This window comes from Astyanax mexicanus, chromosome 7 (genome assembly GCF_023375975.1).
Source record: "Astyanax mexicanus isolate ESR-SI-001 chromosome 7, AstMex3_surface, whole genome shotgun sequence".
In the NCBI taxonomy this organism is placed as follows: domain Eukaryota; kingdom Metazoa; phylum Chordata; class Actinopteri; order Characiformes; family Acestrorhamphidae; genus Astyanax; species Astyanax mexicanus.
Window position 1 is genome coordinate 38,524,347 of NC_064414.1, and position 25,670 is coordinate 38,550,016.

The 25,670-nt window shown below is 37.0% G+C and overlaps 1 protein-coding gene across 1 annotated transcript; it reads right to left on the reverse strand.

Moving 5' to 3' along the window:
• Window positions 1-7,361: 7,361 nt before the first annotated feature.
• On the reverse strand, window positions 7,362-12,906 carry lgalslb (lectin, galactoside-binding-like b). Its single transcript, XM_007248567.4, has 5 exons — window positions 12,646-12,906; window positions 12,016-12,099; window positions 11,839-11,927; window positions 10,468-10,657; window positions 7,362-9,447 (listed from the first exon to the last, which is right to left on the reverse strand). The coding sequence occupies exons 1-5, from the start codon at window positions 12,676-12,678 to the stop codon at window positions 9,304-9,306; spliced, it is 540 nt and encodes a 179-aa protein (XP_007248629.2). The 5' UTR covers window positions 12,679-12,906; the 3' UTR covers window positions 7,362-9,303.
• Window positions 12,907-25,670: the final 12,764 nt, after the last annotated feature.

Here is a 25,670-nt window from a genome sequence, read left to right on the forward strand (position 1 = left end):
CCGTCCGCACAAAGTCAAATATTTTCAAAAACGGAGGTTTTCTTCTCCGTTTTGGCCTTCCGTCCACATGAAAACGCTGGAGCTTTTCAAAAACTCCTTCCAAGGTGGAGATTTTTGAAAACTCCGCTCCCAGCAGAGCCGTGTGCACGAGGAAAAAGAAGCTTTCTGAAAACGCTGACGTCACACAGCAAGTCTGCACATGTCTGCTTTTTGTTTAGCACTAGCTTAGAGATTGGGAGGGGACTCTTTTCGGCCCAACATAAGCGAATATTTATACCCAGCTGATCCAACTAATGAACTAACTGACCTCTCTGACCCAAAAGCGCGGAATTACCCAGAACCAGCATTTAAACGCTGTAACACGTTTTACCAGTGTAGCTGAGACGAGTGATAGTGGTGTGTTGGCTATTCTACACGCTGTTCTATTGGTATGAGCTTTAATTATACTGGACCAACACCACCCTGCATACACTGACAGACCAAATACACCAGCAAACTCAAAATACATAATTTACTGTTACTGGAGCTCCTCCTCCAGCTTGTTTTCTCCACAGCCTCTCTGGATTTTACAGCGGGTTAGTAATGTGGGTTATAGTGATTTGTTTATAGATTCTGATTAAGTTTATTATGCAGTGAAAAAAATAAGATGTTAAAAAATAAGCCACGTTAAGGTTCGTCCTTAAAGCAGGCTTCAGTGGACAGAAAACCCACATTAAGCATTTTTACCTTTTAGACTTTTAGACTGGTTCTTCAGTTAGCTGGGTTAGGTATGTGGTTCTGGAGTAACACTGAAATGCTAGTTTCCTGCTCAGTGAGGGCAGATAGTTGCTAAGCTAGCTGTTAATTGATTAGTTAGATCAGGTGTGCTGTAATCAGTATAAAACCAGTGAGCCTGAAACAGGGACAGCTCGTGTATTGGTTCTGTTCTCTCTGCGATTTGTGGATTAAAAACATGATCACAGCTTAATTTGATGTAACTCTCACATTACCTAACACAGCGGAGGTAACCTTAATGCACTGCATAGAGTTTTTTTCCGATCCTCCTGTCTGGAAATACAAACCTTAGCGCATAAAGAGATTCTGGTCCAGGCCTGGATGAACAAGCACCTAGTGGGACAATTTTAAAAATGAAGTAGTTGTTGCTGAGGAGTGATGAGAAAACTTCCAAATGTCTAGAAAATCCCTGTTTATTTCAGCATTTTTGAGTGGTATGGCGTTTCCGTGTGGACGGGGATATTTCTAAAAATGCTGCTCGTATGGACGAATATATTTTTAAAAAATGGAGACAAAAAAAAACTCTGTATACTCTATATAAAATGAAGCGTAAACCCAGTCCTATTTGTCAGAACTGTGAGGTGAATGTCATTGGTACCTTTATGCATATGTTCTTTGAATGTGAGCCAGTTTCAAAATTCTGGGACTTTGTTTTAGATGTGATTTTAGATGATTTTATGCGACAAAATGATTGTAAAACAGCCTGGTTTATGTTTGTTAAATGATGGCTACTCTCTTGATCTTACTGTAAATCAGCAGAGAATTTTGTATACGGCCTTCACAGCTGCTAAAAAAAAACATCCTTAGACTTTGGTTTGAGTCAACTACCTCTCTTAACAGGATCTGGCTTGCAGAATATAAACACTTTGGCTGCGTCCGAAATCGCGTACTTCCATACTAAACAGTATGCAAAAGCAGTATGCGAGATCGGGTAGTGTGTCCGAATGCGCAGTAGGCGAGTTTGAGTACGCGAAAAGTTCCCGGACGACGTACTGCACCGGGAGACATTTTTAAGTATACAAGCCCAGCACACTTCACCCGCTAATATTTCCCACAATCCACCGGGAGCCGCGCTGAGCTGAGTGACCCGTCAGTGAGCGGCGGAGGAGAGGAGTGGAGAGAGAGAGAAGTTTATGAGGTGAGGAGATTCAGATATATAAACTGTTTTGGTTGTTTGTGATATCAGGCTGTAAATGAGAGATTTATGAGGGTTAGTTTAAGTTAAAGTAGCGAGTTATAGGGGTGTGGGTTTGTTATTAATGCTGTTGCAGACAGAATATCTTCATTTTCGTATCTGAACTGCTTTACTGAGCAGCGTTAGCCCTGTGCTACTGAGATCAGTTAGCTTAGCTAGAGTTATTAAACTTATCACAACTCTTTATTAATCTTCTGTTCTGCAGCACCAGCGTTTACTAACTCACTACAGCCCTGTATACTGCTGCAGTTCTGAGGAGCTGGGGCAGTTTTAACTTAATACTGATCAGTCTGTATAAACTCATCTGAGAAAAAAGGCTGCTGATATCAGAGAGGCTTTTCAACAGACAGACAGACTGGTTGCCAAAAATCACATTAATAAATTATAACCAAAATCTGACCATTTTATTTAGTTTTATTAAATAGCTAGCTAACCAGCCAGGATGGTAAGACTTTTATGTTGTTCAGAATTTATATTATATTTGTTTAATGACCAAGCTAAACTGTTTTAATCTGTGTGTGTTTCAGATTCAACTATCCTTCCTACTCGAGAGGATGAAGATGAAGAGAGGGAGAAAAATGAACAATGAATAATAAAAATAAATAAAGCTACTTTAAAGACTTGTCATTCTTGTATTTTGTGAGAAATGTATTTGTGTAAATATGCAAGTGAGGGAAAAATTATATTAAATAAAATAACTAAAATATTTTTTTAATTTACATTTTATTGCCAAATATGATCCCCAGTTTTCCCGAAACTGACTGGTTCTAGCATATGTTATTTACATCAGTAATGCATATATGTTGCCTTTATGTTTAATGCAGTCAGTAAAAGATAATGTATAACAATAAGGATCATGTGTTTAAATATTTAGGCTAGAAAAGGAAATTCTGAGGTGAAATGGAAAGGCAGGAATTAATTAACATTTTGGTATTTATCTTTGAAACTTTTTGATAATTGTTTTGTTGCATAAGCAAGTATTATTAATATACTTCATGAATATTAAACATTCATATTTATTATTAAATATTTCATATTTGAGGAAATATTAATTTTAAGTTTTATTTACAGTCAGTGTTTATTAAATAGGACAGTTTGGGGGTTTATTTATTAATAAGAGCTGATTAATGAGGGGATTTTAATGAAATTAATTAGGGTAAAGCTCTGTAAAGTGTGCCGCTGGTTAGGAGGGGTGAGAGGTGAAAGGGCGTCAGAGGTAAGATGGTGGATGTAGTGCGTCCGAGGCTGCGTGCGTACTGCGGTCTGGCGTACTGAAAAAGCGTACTGCTTTGCTCGACAAGCAGTGCGTACTCACCCCAATCCAGTACGTACTGCTTAAGTACGCGATTTCGGACGCAGCCATTATCTTATTAGAGCGCACAACAGCAAGGATCAATAAAGCCAAGTCAAGAACAATTAGAGGCTGGACAGACACATTTAAGAGTCTTTCAACATTGGACTTATAAAAACTACTGTAGGTAATACTGATATAATATAATAGGGGTGTGACGCGATATTAAAACTTGACTATATTTCTCAACAGGCTTAAAAAAAAACTACAGATAAAGAAATGGTTCAAAGGTAGGTTTACCTTTCATGTTGTTTCGCCTAAATTTCTCCTACAAGTGCAGCCAGAAACAAGTTTGTAGAAGGGATGGCCGAGCATACCATTGTACACAGTGAGAACATACTGGGAAACATTTAAACGTGCTGATATTTTGTGAATTATCATGTGATCTGTGTGGGTTCAGACGCATTCAGGGTAGAGTCGACTCTTTGAGTGAACCTATTAGCAAATTAATGGACAATGATTCAAAACATTGTTTACAAGCCCATGCCTTAATATCACACTCTGACCTCATGTACACACAGCTGCTAGATACGCACTGGATTATACTTCAGAACATGTTCGTGACTGAAAACTCAAATAAATCAGTAAACGATTTTCAAAATTTACTGTGAAAGAAACTTTGAAGTAGAGATTATTATTGTTTTTTTTCTGAATAAGGAGTATATGTTTAATGAGATAAATTGATTCTACTGTATAGGGATTCTAAAACTCTAACAACAAGAGCTTGTTTTAACATGTAATGAAATAATAGCACTTTTATAATGTTGTTTTGTAAGCATTCTATTGCTTAAGAAAACTTTCCCAATTACTCCTTAATTCATTAGTCAGTGCCATTCTGTATGATTAGTTTGCTAGCTAGGCTAATGAAGAAGAGCTGTGGGTAATTGGTGTGCTAGCTGTTTAAAGGTGTGCCAAATGGTGTGCCAGCTGCTGTAAGAAGTGCCAAGTGATGTCCCAGCTGATAAAAATTTTGAAAAGATAGTGTTTTGGGTGCTCTAGGATGTGCCGGATGGTGCACCAGATGCTTCAGGATGTGCCGGAATGTGCCTTTCAGTGTGCTGCATGTTGCATCAGATGCTTTAGGATGTCCCAAATCAAATCAAATTCTTTGATGCTGACAATGTGGCCTGAGAAACACAAACTCAAACACGGGGTTCTTGTGCTTAACCCCTTAGCAGCCAGCCAAATTAGCCTTGCTTTCTCTGGTTTTGTGGATGCGCCCTCTCTGCCATGAGATGGTGGAGATCCTGTGCTTTCTCCTGAACATGTTTAATCACCAGTGGTGCTAAATTGGCAGTAGTTTGAAAAGAGGCGGCTTCAGATGCATGGTTTACTTAGCTCAGCTAAACTGGGAAGGAAACTGGGTTAAAATAAAACATAGAAAAAGAATGACAGAGCACTTGACCTTCATGATCCTCATGAATCATTCAGGAAATGCCTAGATAACAATGCAATGCAACACAGCACTGTAATCAGGGTAAACAAAGTGGCTTCACAGCGAATGCACAAAGAGTCTCTGTTTAAACAACAGTGAGCTGACAGCCAGTTTCTTTCTGAACCAACAGTTAGCACTGTGAGAGAAAGTGTAACTGGCTTCAAACATTTAAATAAATAAATTGTCGTATTTTAATGTTTGTTTTTTTAACCTTTTTTTCTTTCTGATATCTGATTAAACTGGCAGTTATACATTTTTAGTCATCATAATGATTATAAATAAGTACAATTAAACTGTATTTTTAGTCAACATGAAAAAGAAAGACTGCTTGAGGTTTGTGTGAGTTTTTATTTGATACTTTACAATGGCTGCATTTAGTTAACACATACATTAGAAAAAGTGCTTCTACATTACAGAAGTTTAGTTTAGATACTTTCTTGCACATCTGTGAGATATTTTGGTAAGAATAAAAAATATTAGATCCCAAACACCAAAGCCATTATTTCTTAGGCACATCTCAGATACAAATGCTGCCGTCTACACCTCAAGCATTCAATTAACTTTAAATCGAATTAACAACCACACTTAACATGTCTGACAGCACAAGCTAGCTCTACATAATAGGCCACTGTGTAAACAAAGTGAAATAATCCCAAAATCAATCCGTCCAAACTTTGGGCTCTTCCTCGTCACAGTAGCAAAATGGCAAACTACAAAATAGCCGATAGAAAAATGGTATAATTATCATGCTATGAAATTGTAACGAAAACATTATGCAACTAGAAGCATGAAGACTTAAGCTAGTAACACTTGGATTAAATATCTCACACACTGTCAATCTCAAAGACATTAAATAGAAAATGAACTCACTCTTACCCTGCTCAATATTATGTACATCCAAAGTCAACAACACAATAGTCTACAATCAGGAACAATGGCTTCCATTTTAAAGTCATCTGACTCCGGAGAGTTGTACGTTAAACAGTGTACACTGAGTACACACCAGTAGACCCTAGAAGACAATCTGGATCATAGGGAGCAGAGCCAACAGCCCACATTTAAACAAAAAAAATAATAAAGTAAAAAAAAGTACAATCTTCAAACCTCTGGATTGCACTCCAAGAACCGATTCTTTAAATTAAACTCTCATGTACTTTACTCAACTGCCCATTAGCTACATGTGAGCTCACTCCCTCCCCATTCATCCAAAGCACAATGTCCCCCAGACAGCCTCACAGAGCAGTTATACCATACACTACACAAACGTACCAAGAGCAATGTGCTGGTTTAAACACCTAGAGTCACTTCTGACCAGTCAAACAGCACCAGATGGAATGCATCAAATAAACATGCCACACACACGACAATGAAATCCTCAATACTGTTCAGGTGCATGATGATGGTCCATATATATTATATTCTCTTAACTCTTAACATAAAAACAAACATCAAAACATTAGCAAAAAAAAAAATCCTTACTTTTCCAGTGACCATTTTTGTAATTTCATAATTTAATAGGAACATGGTACAGGAGGAGCTACAAGTGAAAATTACCCAGCTGAGCACCAGCATCAATAGATGTTGAATGTAGATTCTGACATCAGTTGACCAAAATTAGGTGTAAGGACAACTGCTAATGCCAACATCAATTTGACCTAGAAGAGTATCAACAATACTTGATATATTTGAAATACTTGAATATTGTGGTTTTAAATAGTAATAAGTAACCAAAACCCAATATCTTCAGCATTATATTATACTAAAACATGTATTATGATATGGTGATCAAATCCAAACATTTGCCAAATTTCATAACGGTAACATTTGCACATTGTGATATTTTAACCATGTAACCTTGTCTAACCTTGGCGCTTAATGTCCACCCAGTCTTTGGGTCAACCAAATGTATGTACAATGCTGGGTTTTGACATAAACCAAATTTAAGCAAAAATGTAAAGCATGTACAGTATTAGAGTCCAACATCTTTTTGACATCATATTGATTTCCAGTGCCTGCAGGGTACATTTCTCTGATATTTAGCAGCCAGTTAACAGTCATTTTTCACCTTTTCCCTCATTCAATGTTTATACAACTCGATTCCCTTATCACATCTCAAATAGCATTAATCATAATGACAGAGAAAACAGTAGGTCACTGCTCTCACACAAAAACAGTATCTCCTGTATCTTCAAGATGACAAAAAAGTCAATGTAAAAACATTTCTTTCATAAATTATTTTGGTCATTCATTATTCATTCATAATGTTTCTATTGGTCCATTAATCATGTCATTTTGACACTAATTACAAAAAAGCAACTGTGCTGATTTACATTATGTCTCAAAGTGAAAAACAGCAAAAATGGAGATACAAGGTTTTTTGTGTGATTGTGACAATGTGCTGGAGTTCTGCTACTACTAATAACACTAATGTGTGGAAACTATGTGGACCAATCCAAACCTTTGTTGCACTGTCAGACAGTAAGACACAAACAAATTAAACTGTTAAACTGTGTCTTTAGTCACACATCTTATCAGAATCTATTTGCTTTTGGAAGACTGATATTTGAAGTGTTTTTAAACAGAAAGAAAGTAACGAAAGTGCAGCCATATTCTCATATTGCTAGATTACTGATACTGCTGTAAGATACTTTGAGCAGGTGACAAAGCAATGCCAGAACACCAATTAATGTCACCAACCATATAACTGCTACATTGCGACTCTATGAAAAAGTCTCAGATCTGCGTGTAGATTTTGAAGCACCCGCAGAGCAAAGGTTAATACAATTAATCTGGATAACTGAGTGCAGCTGGATAATGACTTCTATGATATCTAAGTTTCACTTAGTGCTCTGCAGACTGTGCTTTACACGACTTCAGCTCTGAGTGCTGACAAAACTAATGGTCCAGAAGTGCAGAGTAAGAAACCTTCAATCAGACTTAATTTAGTCTGTACTCTGTTTACGGAAGGTCTTTTACATCCCTTTAGACACCTTAGGATTAAAATGCAGTGTCCATTATCGTACTCAAGAGACATTGCTATACAAAATGTATAATGCATACATATCAAGCTGAATACTGGCTTGGACACCAATGACAAATACTGTACTTCTTTTTGGCAAAATGCCATGCAAAGACATACAACTAAGTCATGATAGATAATTAGTTAACAGCTTAGAAACGATGACAATACTAATCGTGATAATCTATATGTTAGCAGATGCAGAGGTTGTACAAAAACAGTTGTGTGAACATATGCCCTTCCATCTGGTGGGTAAACTCGCAGGGTGCTTAAAGTTAAAGAAAGACTAGAAAAGACATCAAAGACATCATGAATAGAACACAGCAGAGAAAAAGACACAACTACTCAACACAAGCCATCCCTCGGCATTGCAGTCCAAAAGTAGCTGTGTACGGAATGACACAAAGGTTAAGATCAATAGCATATTACGATTTAGTGCTATTAGTTAAGGTACTTCTTCTTATTGGGTATCGTTATTGTAGAGCCCATAAGTTCATGACGTTACATTCAAGGAACAATACAGCCCTGTTATACTTCATTCATAATTAGCTCTTAGCACAAACACTGAATGTAAACTTCAGTAGGTGATTTTGTTTTGTAAATGTATGTTTTGCAAAGTCAATATATACGATTTTACTAAGGGAAACAAAACTGAAACCGGAGACTTGTTAAACTTTGCATTACTGTACTAAAATTCCTAAGTTAGGACGTCACAGAATGATCATTATGGTGTTCAGTGGCTTGTGTGATCTTGCTAACTTCATAAATCAGTTCTTATTTCTACCGATGGTAGGACAAACACCTGACTTCAATTAATCAATTTTCAATGTACTACATTCTAAGTTTTAAATCAGTGCAATATATTTGTGGATGGTTGCAATGAACAGCAGCTGAGAAACTAAACTATTTATATTATGTCTATCATAGATATTTCTATGCAATGCAGAGTTCTCCAAATGATCCTCATCGCCTCCTATTTTGGACATTAGTGGGAAGCTTAACTGCAGAGACAGCTGATGTACCAAATCTAGGTGCATTTTCATTGCTTTGGTACATGTTATTTCTTTTGCTTGTTGTTTTACACAGGTATACAACACTTGATTTCCTGAGTCTCTGTCAGTAAGAAGTGATCACCGTGCAGAACTATGAATAGGCAATACAGTCCTTTTTTTGAGCAGTAAGATCTCCTCTGGAGCAGCTTTGTACCTTTGAGTGCATACAATTACACAGTCCCTGAAAATTAACACACACAAAAACAAAAAGCTACAGCATGATTTAAGAACATCCAAACAGACACACAGCTGACATTGCAACCATTCACCTGTTATGTCTTAAGCTTCCAACCTGTGTAACTGAAAGTATGGGATTAGGAGAAGGAAAGAATAAAGCAGGGAATGTAGGCTGTGATGATGTTGTCTTTGTAGGAGCAGAAGCCCAGAGACCTTCAATATCGCTACATCACGACTTACAGGTGGGCTTTGACACCTATCAGAAGTTCTCTCTGGAAAATGCTCAGCTGGTGCTGGAATTTAGCCCAACTTGGTGATCTGTAGACTCCCGTCTATCCGGATCATATCAATGGTCAGCAAAGACTTCACTTTGTGATAAAAGTCAAACAGCTGATGTCCATCCACAAAGATCCGAAAGCGCTGGTGTTCACAATGAATCTCAATCTGCAGCAACACAGAAGGAATTTACATTTAGAGAGAGAGAAAGAGATAAGAGCCATATTGTGGGCAGAATAAAATAAAGAAAGCACTGGTCTGGTTTTGCATGCTTATCTCAGCGCTGTATTGGATCCCTGATTGATCTGAAAGTGGAGTGACCCGTTTTCTCCATCCCCATTCACCAACCTCATTATAACAGCCATCTTTATCTTCATCCACTGTATAGCTCACTGCGCTGCACAGCAATGTTCCTGCCTTTTATCTTTACTGTTACAGTGACCACTTAGAGGGCATGCATTTTGTCTATCTAAAGCTTACTTTAGTAAGGCAGCATATTTTTAAAAACATATATTAAAATAAATAAATTAATGGAAACCGTTCATATGGCACAGTTAAGGACAGACCTGATCTATATCAAGATATATTTTATGACGCTCTGAATGCACAAACCCATAACAGTACAATGACATGACATAGAAATCCTTAGTATAACATGACAGAAAAATAGTAGAAATCCTTTAAGAACTAGCAACACAAAATTAAGCTAATCACTAAAATAATGTTACCCTGTCAATAATGTTACATATATATATATATACTGTGTGTGTGTAAAAGTGGTAGTGCAGCACACAGTGATTCTTGTTTTAAGACAGACCAGCGGGCAATTTTAATATTCTGTTGTTCTGAATTAAATGATAGTAGAATTCCTAGCTGGACATTATTGTTTTATTTGTTTTTTAATGTGTATCTGCCAAACTTGCTCTTAAATAAATCAAACATTCTGTTATTAAAGCTTAATGTAAATGTAATGCTTGTTACTGTTCTAAACTTTCCCTGAGGCATTAAATCAATCTGTCTGACTAACTATTTATCCAGCTAACGATTTCACCAAATCAGGCAATATAGGACTCATTCCTGTCCCTGCTACAGCATTCAGTGGGACTCCACCCTTCCCAAAACCACTATAAAACACTTCTGTTTACAGCACTGACTAAAATGCATAAAAAGATAAGATCTGGCCATTACCCTAAAAGGCTGGTCCTGGATAAATGGGAAGTATGAAATAGAAGCCTCTGCTTCACTCCACTTCCCAGAGATCCTTGAATTTCGCAGGAACTGCCGATCAGCAAAGCGGGCACTAAGTTTCAGGGCCACATCCATTTTGTCCTCTTCATCCTTCTCCTTATTGGAGCTACAGGTCAGACTGATGTCAAAGCTGAACAAAAAATAAACATTCAATTGTACATATGTACCATACATAACTACATACATATATGTCAAGTGTAAACAAAATTTACATTAAATCAGCATTATGCAAGAATTTATGTTTTTGCTACAGGGCTTTCACTACAGTTACACTACAGTTGCAGAATACAAATAATTTTACAGCATATGAGCCCACTCTCTATGGACATTTGTACACATGCCTATGTTGAAAAGCTGAGCGATACAGTATGAACATATATTGAAGGCAAGTGATTCATGTGGACTAAAGCTGTACAGTTACAGTATTTGGTCACAAATAATAAAAAAAACTAAATTACAAGAGGTCTTTGGCTGAGGTCAGAATAGCAAAGACAAACATAATTTTAATTGCTACACTCATTCCCTGAAAAACAGAAACTTCGCTCAACACACAGGAGCACACATAGTTTCCTGAGCAGGGATTAATACATGCTGGACTATACATGCTTTTAAATAGAAATTTCCCATTGCAAGGAAAATATTACTGTACAACTAGGTTTAATCTGAAAACTAGGCCATAAAGTAACAAATTAACCTTTGTTATGGTTAGTTTATCTATTTTTATGTCAAAGTCAAAACTCAGATTCAAACGGATGCATTGTTTATTGCTCATCATTCTGAATAGAAGATAAACAAGGTTGGGGAGTGATTCAAACATCTCAAGATCAAATCTTTTTCCAAACTGATTGGTTCATTTGATTAAATCTCCCAAAAGCCCTACTTTTGCCATCATTAGGTTCTTTACAATTATTTCAGTTGATAGTCACTGAAATAATTGTAATGGGGGGTTTCCTTATCCTTAAAATGTACAATGTAATTTACAATAAACAAAACACACCCAAGAAAAAACATAAAATACAGCTGCTGAGTTGGACTTTTAGTTTCAGGGACACACCCCATAAACTATGACTGCTCTGAGATCACTCTTTGTGGCTAAGTAGGTGAACGCCCAAAGACTGTGCACACACACACACAGCCCAGTACAGCTGTGGTCCACCAAGCACGTGCCCTGCCTCTAATAATAATAATGCTCCAGCAGTAAAATCTGCCACCCAGGTGAGACTGAACCGCTCCTTACACTAATGATGATGAGGCGCTGCCGGGTCACATGCCTTTCAATACAATACCAACAAACTGCTGCTGCTCGCCTACCTGTCTGGCTCTGGGTCCACGATGCCCATGACGATGATCTTCTTCCCTGGCCTCATCCCACCTCTGATCCGTCCTTTGAACGGAACTGTCTGGAAGATTAAAACCGGGGAGATTGCAGATGCGTATGAAGAAAACACACATAGTTTTATATATCTGGGAATATATATCTGTAGCTACCAGAATTCGGGAGATATCCTCTTTGTCAGGGGAGATTAATCCCGGGTCTCCAAATGAATTGTTAAGATGATCATCTTCGGTATTCTTGCAGGTTCATCCATTCAAAGAGAGTCAGACAGACAGATACACAGAGAGAAGGCATGATTAAGCTATGTTAGCAGGTGTAACATAAACACAGATAGTGTTACCCAGGCTGAGCTTAGCTATTTAAATGCTTACACAGACAGCTCAGTCAGTGTGTAACAATGCACAGTGCAGTCGCACACCTTAACAGCTAGGTTTGCTACACTTGCCATTTTCTAGCATTTAAAGCTACAAAAAGACAACAAAAAAGCGCAGAAAAGCATGCAGGCCCTGTTTCTCTGTTCCAGCCTCTTTCAGTCTGAGGCCCTGCAGTTAATCCCAATCTCCCAGAAATCCGTTTCTTTAAGATTTGGGAATCTGGCTGCTGCACAGACAGACAGAGCTACACACGTAGAGCTAGAACGACGCTCAAACCCCTGAACACAGAACCGACCCGTCCCTGTTTAAATACATGCCGTATCTAATTTACAGCGCGCTCGCGCCCAGCTCGTGTTAAGAGAAAGTGTAAGGTAAGGCTGTAAGGTTTCAGGAGTCTCCGTTACTCACTATCGCGTCCTTCTCCATGCTCGGCTCCGCCATCTTGTGCTAAAGAGCATTAGGATGTTGAGCAGTCAGTCAGTCAGTCAGTCAGTGAGACTCCCGTCCGGTCAGGGGAGAGGGGGGTCAGCGTCCTGCCGCTGGGGGGAATAACCGCAGCTCGCGCACCCGCCCGCGGTCAGCAGGGCAGTACTGAGTGCAGGACAGGAGCAGAGCAGAGCGAGGCGAGGCTGAGACTGAGGAGGAGGCAGCCCGGGTCCGGGAGGGGAATTATGCTGACGCCTGTTGGAATAAGGATGGGGCTAATCCAGCTACTACATGAAGATAATCTGGAGAGCTTTCGGTGTCCCGGGCTGCAGTCTGTGGCAAGCCGTTTTAGCCTAAAATGACACAGCCAGAGCCAAAGTCCTAAATCCTAATTCAGTTTTTATCAGATAAAACAGTCTGTGACAGAAACTCACTGTAGCTTTTAGTAGCAAAAACTAATTTTAGATCTAAAAGTTCAGTTTTAAAATGTTAACTAGGAACCTCCTGAGTAGTAATAGTAAACTATTAAGATCAGATCATAATACATTCATATTACCACACAAATATAGTGAGATCAGGGACTGTTTTAACACTTTTTGTTATTTTTCCAATACATCAAAAAACATCTACACTAGGGCTGCAACGATTATCCGATATATACGACAATGTCGATTATTTAAATTACTCGACTCGATACATTTAAAAAAAATGCTGGGGACAGACACGCAATGGGTGATGAGTAACGGGCTTATTTACACACACAGTTTACACTCAAGTTGGTCTGTCTCCGAAAGTGCCCAAACTCATTACAAAATATATCATTAAATGGCTTTTAAATCTCATGTTCAGCCGTTTCTGTTGTTTTTAAAGATTGAGGACATGACAGAATAATTGTTGACTAAGCGACTAATTAAAAAAACAATCGCCAGATTAGTCGACTACCAAAATAATCAGTTGCGATTAGTTTTTTCTATATTATAAACTTCAATGTGTCAACTACTGAAAATAACCATTTAAATGGTTTTATGAAATATGTACGTTGCAAAATTTATTTAAATGCAGTGATTGTATACAGTAATTTAGTAATTTCTTTCTTTCGCAAATAATGAGGAGCAAAACAGAGGGGATTATGGCAAATTATAATGAAAATTACTTAATAAAACACATCCTTAGAAAGGTTTAACAGTCATTTAGTCAGTTCTGTTTTTAGCTTACAAAAACAGTGATTCTAATCATTCTAGTTTGTATCCTTATACATGTGATCTCAAGACAATATCATTCGCAAATACATATGAAAGAAAAATTGCTTCTCTATCTTCTCTAAAAAAAAACACTTGTGCCCACACAATGTAATGTCTCTAGCTAGTGTTTATTAGAGTTACTTAAGGTGTTGAGTTAAAACTCTACATAAAAATATCCACAGTTACTTATGCTATAGTAAAAATTGCAGTTCCTGATATTAAATCTCTCTAATGTAGTTCTTACCAGTAGTATTTAGGATATGTGCAGTTTTAGATCTAGTAATTAAATTGCAGTTATCTGAAATTATATTTCTAATTCTAAAACAGATATTGTAGATATCTAGTAAAAACCGTAAAAATGTCATTACAGATAAGAAGCAGTGAAATTCCATGTATATCTATGGTAAAATACGACGAATCAAAATTAAGATCCCTCTATAAGAAGCTGGGGCTGTGCTTTTTTGTAGTGATACTAATTTTTCTTTAGATATGCAGAAAAAACTTTATTAATAATAATGCAATAGTACTGCCACTATTTTTAGAAAAACAGACCCCACTGTGAATGTGATGTAATCTAAGGGTGGTCACAACTAGATCCTAAATTTAACTGATTGGCACTGAAGAAAGATAAATGATGCCCCCAAGTGGCAGTTTGAGAAAAAAAAAAAAAATTCCATTAGAAGCTGTCTGTATGGCAGTATTCCAGGTTAAATTATATCCATTATGATACATATACATCAGTTATGATATGTATGTCATAACAAACAGCAAGACTATCCCACTCTAACTGTAGCAGTCTCTAACTGTAACTGTCCCACTCTAACTGCTTATTTTCTGATATTAAATCCAAGCCAGGCTAAGGGCTGACTCAGAATGTTTAGTGTGGCTTTTAAACATTAAACAAAATACACCATAAAACATCAACAACCACTAAGATTACTATTAGATATTACCTATAATTTTCTTCTTTTTAATATGGTAATGTATAATTATATTATATATAGTTAAATACCATAATATCTATAATATATCCTCACAAATATCTTTAGTTGAGAAAATAAATCTAAAAGGTTTTGCTGAAGTACACAAGTATAAAGTGAATGTAGCTTATTACTACGCATGGATAAAATATATCATTCTAGATATTTATTTAAATAAATATTTAGAGGCAATTTTACAGACTTAAACCTAGTCCTTGGCTACACAAGATTCTGAATGAAGATTTTTCATTAAAGGAGAACATTTAGTCCAGGAATAAGCTTTACCCCTGTCTGGGAAATCAAGCCATAAAATCCATTAATTTGTATTATTTGTTTGCATTGCGCTAAACTTAACACCAGACATTTTATTTGATCCGTTGTTTCAGTCACGGTAATGATAATTCACCAATATATATATTTATGAGTATGATTTTACCAAATTAAAAACCTCTGAAATGTAATCAAGAGGAAGATGGATGATCACAAGCCATCAAACCAAACTGAACTGCTTTAATTTTTGCACCAGGAGTGGCATAAAGTTATCAAAAAGCAGTGTGTAAGACTAGTGGAGGAGAACATGCAGAGATGCATTAAAACTAAAACTTTTTTTTCATTATTTGAGGTCTGAAAGCTCTGCATCTTTTTTGTTATTTCAGCCATTTCTGCAAATAAATGCTCTAAATGACAATATTTTAATTTGGGAGAAATGTTTATAGAATAAAACAACAATGTTCATTTTACTTAAACATATACCTATAAATAGCAACATCAGAGAAACTGATTTAGAAACTGAATTATCTTTAGCTTTATTCATAAGAACGTACTGCCTGTTTGGAAACACAGGTTGTAGGCAATCTTTTTACACACTTGGGGGCAGTGTTGTGCAGTGAACCAGTAAACCCTCTAATGATGTCTTGCATAGGTTCAGTCAGTGGTTGGCAGTGTGGCTTCCATACCTATAGGGAGCTATAGGTACCAGAAGGCTGTTAGCAGTGGAATTATTTAGCCCACTAAACAGTAATAGTTTTTTTTATCATGATATCTGCTTTAAATCTTCTTTTATATCTGTTATCATGTCCACTAGTTCATTTCTTTTCCTTCTGAATAAATGCAATCTTACATACACATTTCGAATCCAAATGGCTTTTGCAAGAATGTGTCCTTTTGTTGGAAGTACAAACCAGCAGCATTCTGGTGACACCAAGGACGTGGATTTATCTGCATTTAGCATATGCAAATTCACTGTGCCTTGCAGCTGAGCGAAAACAGTGTGTAGATTCCTGGTGTTCTTCTGAGAGTGGCGGCGAAAGGCTGCATGCACTGTGACCCAGTGCACGCATAAGTGTATTTGAGCATGCAAATTTAATAAGTGTTTATTTAGCGGGGCCAGGCTGTAATTAGGTTAATGCTGCAGCAGCACAGGCCTCCTCTCCCACTGCTCCATTCTCCTCACCTGCTCAGGCGGAAAGCCCTGCAGACCAGCCTGGCACTGGGCACAGCTCCGGCCGTGCCCACCTGGGCCTGATGGACACTTTGTCTGTTTTGCCCGCCCAGCCCGCATGCTGTCAGCATCCGGCCCTTCAACTGACACCAATGTCAGATGCCTATTGTGGAAAAAAAAAAAAAAAAAAAATATATATATATATATATATATATATATATATATATATAGTGACAAAAAAGAACAGTGTCTAAACAGACAGGCTAAAAGTGCTCAGAAATTTTGAGTTGGTGAACTGTGTCTGGGCCTGTGCCAGCTGAACCGATGCTGTCTGATAAAGACTTCCTAAAAAGAACTTTAATGCCTTATTAGTTTCCATCATGTAATTCTCTAAAATAAACACTAGTGATGGTTCTTGATCTATTCTGACTGTCTCTATCTCTGTCTCTCACTCTCTGCCTTGCTGAATATGGGTTGTTTGTGTGTGTTTTTTGAATGTCACACTCCCACACACTTCCTCACACCCACTGCTTCCATGCTGCAGCTGTGTGTGTGTGGTCTGCCTTGCACTTCCTGTTCTGGCTCCTCTCTTTGGGCCTTTCCCCTCGCACACACACATACACACTGACACACACACACACACACACTGGAAATCACATGAACACATTTACACACACGTATGCAGTCATATGTGTTTTCTCACGCACCCCAGGCCAGACACACAGGTGGGCTCAGTGTGGGCTTCTGTGGGACTGTGATGGTTTCTTCCTGTAAAGGGCTGCCAGGCCTAAATATCATGTAAATGTCATTTGTCAGTTGTTTTTTTTGATGATCAAGATAGTATTTCCCTCTCTTTCACTTTTAATGTTCTTAAAGGAGTATAAGATGTGATTACATTAAATGTATAGTGTAATAACTGAAGTATGTTAACTGTTGCTGCCATGCTCTGCCCTGTGTTTTAAAGTCGTTACCTACCTCCAATAGTAGGTTATCAGCAAAAATATCTCTTACATTCTGTTAATCAAACTTCTTATTAGTCAAAGTTTATTGAACATCTCAATGTTCACTCAGGTTACTTTTTTAAAGAAAAATATTAATCCATTTAGTTGAGATGTACATAAACAAATGTGTGATAAGAGAGGGGGACATGGGGGGGTAGTTTGGGTAAACAGATTCATATGAAACACACTTTTGTCATCTTATTGTACTCCCTTTCCAAAAAAATCGGTGAATTTTAAAAGTAGTTGTAGATTTTGGAAGATTTACCTTTTTTTAAATACTGAGTTGTGTGAATATATATGTATCGATAGCTGTAAAATAGCACTTTTCTAAAGCATGTAAACAGTGCGTCTTGCTCTTATATATTTTTAGCTTTAACTTAAGGCTGTCCTTAAGTATTTTTGCAGATTCTGATATAAATATGATCTAAAAATAGCAATTACACTGCGGTATTTGGGGCATAATATTCTCAGATTCAGTTTTACAATCTGATTTACAACCTTTACTCATAAGAAAACACACACCTTCCTTTTATAATAAAATTGCTTTTGCAACTACATTGCTTTTAATGCTATAACTTTAGCAGCTTTTAATAATTGTACTAAAGTGTTAGAAGATAATGTTGGTATTTTCTCTGGGCCCTCTCAGTGTCCCATTAAAGTAAACCCTATATAACCTATATATTATGCAGTTACAGCATCGTTTATAGTGAAGTAATTTGTCCTAAGTTTATGAGCTGAACAATGTGTCTAGTGTTTAGATATATATTAATTTAAAAATATTACTAGACCGTTATTCATATCAAGAATATTTTCCTGCACAAGCTGTCTTATCTATCCAGGTCTGGTACAGCTGATCAGGTTCCCCCATGTTGCAACTGCTCTTCAGTATCTCCCTTGAGAACCACTCTCTCTCTCTCCTTCATAATCATTAACTCTCAGAGACCTTTGGCACTGACAAAGAGACCTGTCTGCACCAGACTAGAGCTAGATGAGACCTTTAACTCAAGATACATAACTAAATACAGAATGTGTGCTAATCATTTATGCTAATTTACTGATGATATTTTAACATACATTTACCATCAGTAAAGGTAAACTCATAACAAATGCACTTGTTTTAATATTTATTTTAAACTGTATGTTATCCTAGTAGACAACAGAAATTAATAATCAGTTTTTAAATGCCATTAGTAAAATAATTCAAGTTTAAAATGTTAAATATTAAATTAAATCTGAATATATTAAATCTTTTTGACAAGACTGGGTTTTGATAACAATCCCTCACAACTACATGACAATATTCTATATCATTATTAGTTCTAAATTAGATGTTTGGTAGGTTGGTCTTTAAACCAAAAACATATTAACATCTAAAAACATTTGCATTTAAATTTTGTGTGAATGGATGTTAAAGCAGCCCTAGTGAAAATTGGCCTTTTTGCTCCTTGGCTCCTCCCATAGTCAAAATGTGTAATTTATGCCTTGAGTCACCCCTAAAGGACACATTTTTCTCAACATGCTGAGAGACAATTATTCCTCAGTAAAAGTTTAAGAAGCTTGTGGAATGACATTGTACAGTAAAATGATCAGCTCTGTCATTAGATTTTAGATTTATACAATGATGCATTAACATTATGCTATTTCACAGATATTGGGTTTTAGTCATCATAACCTAATAACACTTGTTATGTGTGCAAAACTTTAGACCTTGGTTGCTAAACATCCCAACTTAAAACCGACAAAATATCAACATTACTGTTCTTTAGCAAATTGATATTGCCATTATCCTGACACTGATATTTTGTCACCCAATATTATATACTACATTCCACCAGATGTCAAACTCTGTTGGTATTGACAGCCAGCTGGGGAGAAACTGTTGAAAATCTTTTTTACCATTTTTTTTTAGGCCTTGTGTGCTCTTTGAATGTGTTCACAAAGAAAAAGTGAGATATTGATTTTAACTGTGTATCATCATTTTCACATTAGCTAAGTGTATTCTATTATTATTATCTGAAAAATAAATAAATAAAAGTGTGTTGAGTGAAAGAATACAGAAAAGATGACACAATCCTGCACCTAATAGTTGGGGTTACAAATAGGACCCAGCCCATTCCCTTCATCTTTACATTCAAATCACCTACTCTTTAATTGTAATCACCTCTTAACTTATGTTGACAGTCTTTCAGTGGTGGACTCTTTTTGAAGGGCAGCAGTGAAAAATAAGAAGAGAATCTTCAGCAGAACATGGGGTGCATTTTATAGGGGGGTGTCTACAATTAAAAAACAATTGAATTGCATAGATTTTTAGACAAACTGTAACTTTGTCTTCTATTTAGCCACTTTAAAGGGCACTTGAGTGATATTGACACTTTTTCATCCCTGGGGATACCTAGGGGCTATTGCCCCCCTTTCCCACAGAGTCTGACAGTGTCCTGGCTTAACAGCGAGGTCTGGCGTCCCAAACCCATTCGGCTTCAAGCTCACTTCACCTGCCTATCAGTTACTTCATACCAGTAGAGCCACACTGGCCTCCCTGGTGACTACTGCGGTTTATACATGCTTGTCAGGCGGTTTGTTTCTTCAAGATGAAAGTCGTCTACCTGGCGTGGTCGCGCTCATGTGGTTTTGTAAGAAACTTACTTATTATTTAAAAAAAATGTTATGCTTAATGACATTTTACTGTTGTTTACATGCTCAGTGATGCTGGAAAACATTTACGTCACAACTCAAAACTCAAATAAAAAATTTCAATGCGCCCGACTTAAGAATCTCATTTCAGTTAACGTGGGGCTTAATGGTGGGAAACGCGTTTTTCTAAATAAAACTGAAACCACATGAACACAGCATTAGGTCGTACCCTGCGCCACTGCCACCGTTGTTGCATGTTTAGTGCCACCAGTTCCATGTGTTGACTCTACACACTCTACACTATTGATGTGGAAATTACACACTGATTTAAATCAGCATTATTAAACTCAGGGTTGTTTCAATAAAAAAATTATTGGCATTAGCAATTGATTCTTAAATTCTTAATTACAAAACAAAGGCAGTGGGCCAGTGGTGTGGCATCACCACTTAAACATGTTCCACTCATGGGGTGGAGCGAGATAGAGAGAGAGAGAGAGCACTTCACATTCCAGCCTGTGGAGGCGCTGCTGTGCTGACGTCGACGTTATATAAACGTGTATGTCAGTGTGTGTGTGTGTGTGTGGAGCGGGGCTTGTGGTTGGCGGAGAGAAGGCGTGGCTCCCTTCCCTCCACATCCACAGCGCGAGCAGAACACGATCATTCACATATCCGCACAAAGCCAAGCTGACAGCGCGAGGGGGAGGGAGAGAGAGAGAGACAGAGAGTCTGCAGCAATTTCTCTCTCTCTCTCTCTCTCTCTCTCTCTCTCTCTCTCTCTCTCTCTCTCTCTCCCTCTCTTCCACAGAAACAAGGAAGGCTGTATATGGCCTCTGTGAACTGAGCAGAATCCAATTATAAATGCAGCTGCTTAGGCAGTTTGTCTCTCAGACTATCTTGGCTGTTCTAATTGCTGAATAGTCCTGTGTGTTATTCTGTCACAGTAGTTGGAATATTTACAGAATAATCGATTAATCGAATAATCATACTGATGCTTAAAACAATCTCTCGCTGCGCTAAATTTTACCTCAGAAGTCGGCTGTCAGAGCTAGAAAATTAAATCAAACCCAAGCTTGACCATAATGGGTTGACCATAATGACTCTATGTGCTCTGTTTGCATTTTACTAAAAAGGGAGAAAACAACAATTTAAGACATGGACTAGACAAGCTAACAATTTTTCAAAATTGTAAAAAAAAAAAAAAAAAAAAAAAAAGAAAACAGCGTATAGTATTAACGTTATTATTATATTAATGCTGCATTAAAAAAAAATAAGTTAAGGTGTGTCACAGCTTATCTGGTGCTTACCTATGAGCAGATTGGCTGTTACTTGGGTCATCATCAGAATTACTTAATGTTCATCATATTTACAAGGATTCACACCATATAGAAATTGTATTCTCTTAGTGTAATTACATCTCATTTTCAAATACATTTCATGTCATGCTTGCATTTGTCCACACTGTCATTGCAAGCAGCACAACAAAGTGGACAAAAACAGAGCAGACAATTTTAGCAAAAAATGGCATTTGAAGAAAATATCATTAACCTAGGTTTGCAGACATGTTGAATTGTTCCAGATTACTTTGTTCTGTTTTAAAGCTAGACTTAGATTTTACTGTAATATTTTACCAGGTCAGGGTGGACAGCGCAAGTGCTACCTCAGTGAGAAAGTTGTGATGTCACTGATGTCAAAGGTTACTTTCTCAAAAGGCTGTTTTTTTTCCAAGATACAATGTGGAAAGGACTTTGAACTTGGGGAGAAAATGGGATTTAAATTGAAATAACGTTTGATCAGGGTTGTCAATTAGCAAAATGTTTTTTTTATTAACATTCACTGCTACTGCAAGACAATGTCACAGTTTTTTCTCACAAATTAAGACGTATTGTGGAAAGCTTTTATACTCATTCAGTAATAAAGTCATTTTTCTTGTCTAGACTGGAATCTACCTATTGAGTTTCCCTGGTTTAGAGATTACAGAGTAAGATACAGAGTGAGAGAATTAAGAGAGAAAGAGAAACACAGTTGGCCTTTTGGACTGGTGTGTGTGTGCAAGCAAGGTCACTACTAGTGACTTTTATAATTGCATTCTCCTTGGTCAGTTTTGCAGAATTGGGACCAGAAGCAGATCCTTCAGATCCTGTGAACCCAGTGTATTAAATAATTAATGCACTGTTAAAGTCACAGTGTTGTTAAATATGGTGGAATGAAAAGATTGAATACTAGCTTTAATTAAACCTTTTTTTACAAGAGTCTCAACAAATACAGGAATCAAAATTGTGTAGAATGTTTACCAAATGTCTGCATGTCCTTATGTGCTGTAGAATAAGAAAACCTTCTAATAGAAGAAACACTTACGCTGAAACGTAAGTGCAGTGGCGAGAGAGTGGGGTAGAGATAGAAACATGTAAAAGGTCCTTGAAAGCTGATACTGATAACAAATGCATTACAAACAAGCCGTAGATGTAAAATAGTGCTGCCTTCTGTTTGCGTTTATATAAAGCAACATTGTGTAGAATTTTGTATGTAAATTAACAGTTTAAAAATTATATTGATTATATGCTGGACTGTACTGATGAGAAGAGCATTTATTTGTGGCTGTTTAGCCTTGTTCCCCTCAATAAGAAACACTGGGTGTCAACGCCATAAAATACACTATATTGGTTTAAAGAGTCTTCTCAGACATACACTGCTGTAAGCAAAAATGTTTTGAACCCCCTAATTATATTATTTTTGCAGGCTGGTAGAAATGTGAGAATAAAATGTATTACTCAAAAACATGTGTGTCTGTTTGGTTGAGTTACCTATTTAGGGTTTCGATGGGCAATCAGTTTCTATGCTAGACTCAACCATATGTATTTTATACTTGCATATCTTAATGCTGTATGATTTGTGCATGTGAAGGTCCCCTGATGCATTATATGTAGATTTTCAAATGTACAGAAATGGCTGTGATGATCCGTGTGTATATTTCCCCTTCCCTTTACATGCAGAAGGCCCAGACCAAAGACCTGACAACTAGTGCTTATTCACTATGATCACTACATGACTTGTCATAATGACTCAGTGAAATTGTCACAACTTAACAGGCCTGTATAATGCGGGGCTGCGGGAATGTTTGTGAACCTTGTACAGTTTCCTTTTTTTTTGAGAGATTAGATTCTAACAATATCTCAGAACTTTACTATTATTTATTTAGACAATATTTAATATTAAATAATAAATATTTTGTAGGAAAAAAAATAAGCTTTAAGCAACTGTGATCCACTTGCAGCAATAACTTCAACTAAATGTTTCTTGTAACTTGTGAGTAGTTCTGTACAATGGGTTTGTAGCAATGTTGAAACATTGTTCTTTATAAAACTGCTTCAGCTCCATAATGTTGGTGGTCTTCCTTGCATGGACTGCTCTGTTTATGTCCTTACACTACACTTATGTTGGGTAAAGTTCAGGACTTTGACTGAATTTCAGATTTCAGGATATTGAATTGCTTTAACCCATTCTTTGTTTGTTGTGTTGGGAGAAGTGGATCAGACACAACTGTGCTGCTGGAGTTTTTATACACCTTAGTGACACCGCTGGACTGAGGAAAGCCCACCAACCAGATATATGCAGCAAACAGCATTCTGTGGGCAGTGTCCTGTAACCACTGGTGAAGGACTAGAGGATGAGCAACAGAAACTGTGCAGCATCAGATTCAGAGCTTCTGTCTCCGATTTTATATCTACTTGATGGAACAAAGTGTTTAAAAACTCCAGCAGCACTGCTGTGTCTGATCTACTCGTACCAACACAACACACACTAACACACCGCCACCATGTCAGTCAGTGTCACTGCAGTATTGAGCATGACCCTCAATAATACCTGCTCTGTGGTGGTCCTGTGGGGTCCTGACCATGGAAAAACAGAGATTAATGAGGCGTACAGTATACAGAGAAACAGATACCGGACTTCAGTCTGTAATTATGAAACTAAAAGTGCTACTATATAATTATTAGATACTTATAGTGTAGAAACATGGAGGTGGTTGTAACATTCTGATTGGACTATGTCCTTTTATTTATTTAATTTTGTATTTACCTTTTAGCCTTTTTATATATATATTTTTATTTCATCTTTTTACTTGTTTTATTACTGGTTTTACCTTTGGCCTTTTACCTTTTTATTTCATTTATTTCGTCCTTCTATTTTTTATATACTTTCTTAACTTATTATTATTATTTATTTATTTTAGCTTCATCAGCTACCTTTTTTTTATAATTTTGGTGTTATTTTAGTCCTATTTTTTAATTGTGTTGATATTTTATTATTCTAATTATTTATCTCTTTGTTTTATTGCTTTACATTTTAACCCAATTATTGAATTATTTTACTTCTTCTTAGTTAAATCTCATATTGTTTGCTTGTTTTTATAATTTAAACTTATTTTTCAGTCCCTATAATTTTGTAAGGGCTCGGCTGCATTGAAAATGAGGGGTACCCTTAATGTATTCTGAGTGGGGAAAAAAGGTTGGTTGATTGATTGATTGATTGATTGCGCATATGTAATTGGTAACTCAAAAGAACAACGAAAATGAAACTATGAGAAATTACACTGTGATGAAGAGACCTGTGTAGTGAGTGAATGAATGTTACAGTGAGTTCAGAGTGAATGATTCAGCTGTCGCATTAACTCAAAGTGTACGTAAGCAGGGAAAACATCCTCACTGACCCAACAGCAACTAGGCCACGCTCCGGCTTCTCCTTCCCCACCGCCTCAAACACAGGCCAGATGCAGCCCTGTGCCGCTGACTAAAAGTGGCTCTGCTCTCCACAGCACTGTGGCCCCAATGCTGGAAATAGACTCATGCTAGCACTTCATGAGTCACTAGTGCAAAATAGTGGCAACTGTTGATGCAGAGAAATGCCGGGCGTTTGCTCAGCGACATGGAGGGAGGAAGAGCGGGACAGTTTAAAAGCATGTAGTAAAAGTATGTGAAAGCATGTGGGGGTGCTGATAGACCCCTGCAACTGTTAAGAGTCTGTAGAACAACATAACATACTTAGTCTTAAGACCGATCTTTAAATATCAAGCCTACAGTTTAAGAGGATGAATTTTCAGTTTACAGGCCAATGCTCATTCTGGGCCCACACTTACTCTCACAAAATACACAAACTACATATAAAATCAGTGATTGGAACGCTGGGTTATTGATCACAGGGTTGCAGGTTCAATACATGGGTCGACTAGGCAAGGTCCTTAAACCTCTAGCATAGCATGACTTATGCTGATCCAAGCTTTCTAAGCTGGAATTTGTACTGTAGACACACAGAAATGAGAATAAATGTACATTATTATTAGTTCCATAGCAATTACTGAATAGTACATGTTCCAATTAATATTAACTTAATAGTACCCTAACAGTTTTAGGTAGATATTCACCAAATATTTGGCAACCAAACATATTTGTCTGAAAATGTAAAAAAGATGAATTGCTTGTCCAAATTAGGGATTAAATAAACTTTTTTTAATCAAAGTAAATTCATTATTAGAATATTTGGTATGCTATGAAAGATATTAAAATCCTATCTATGTGTTCAATAAACATTTTTAAATTCTAGTTTTGTAGCTAATGTTGTTTTTCTTTAAAAAGCAAGGCAAACATATATTTAGGCTAATTTAATTTATTCAAAGGTGGAAAAGTGGAAACCTGCAAAAAAGTTTGAGAAATATTGT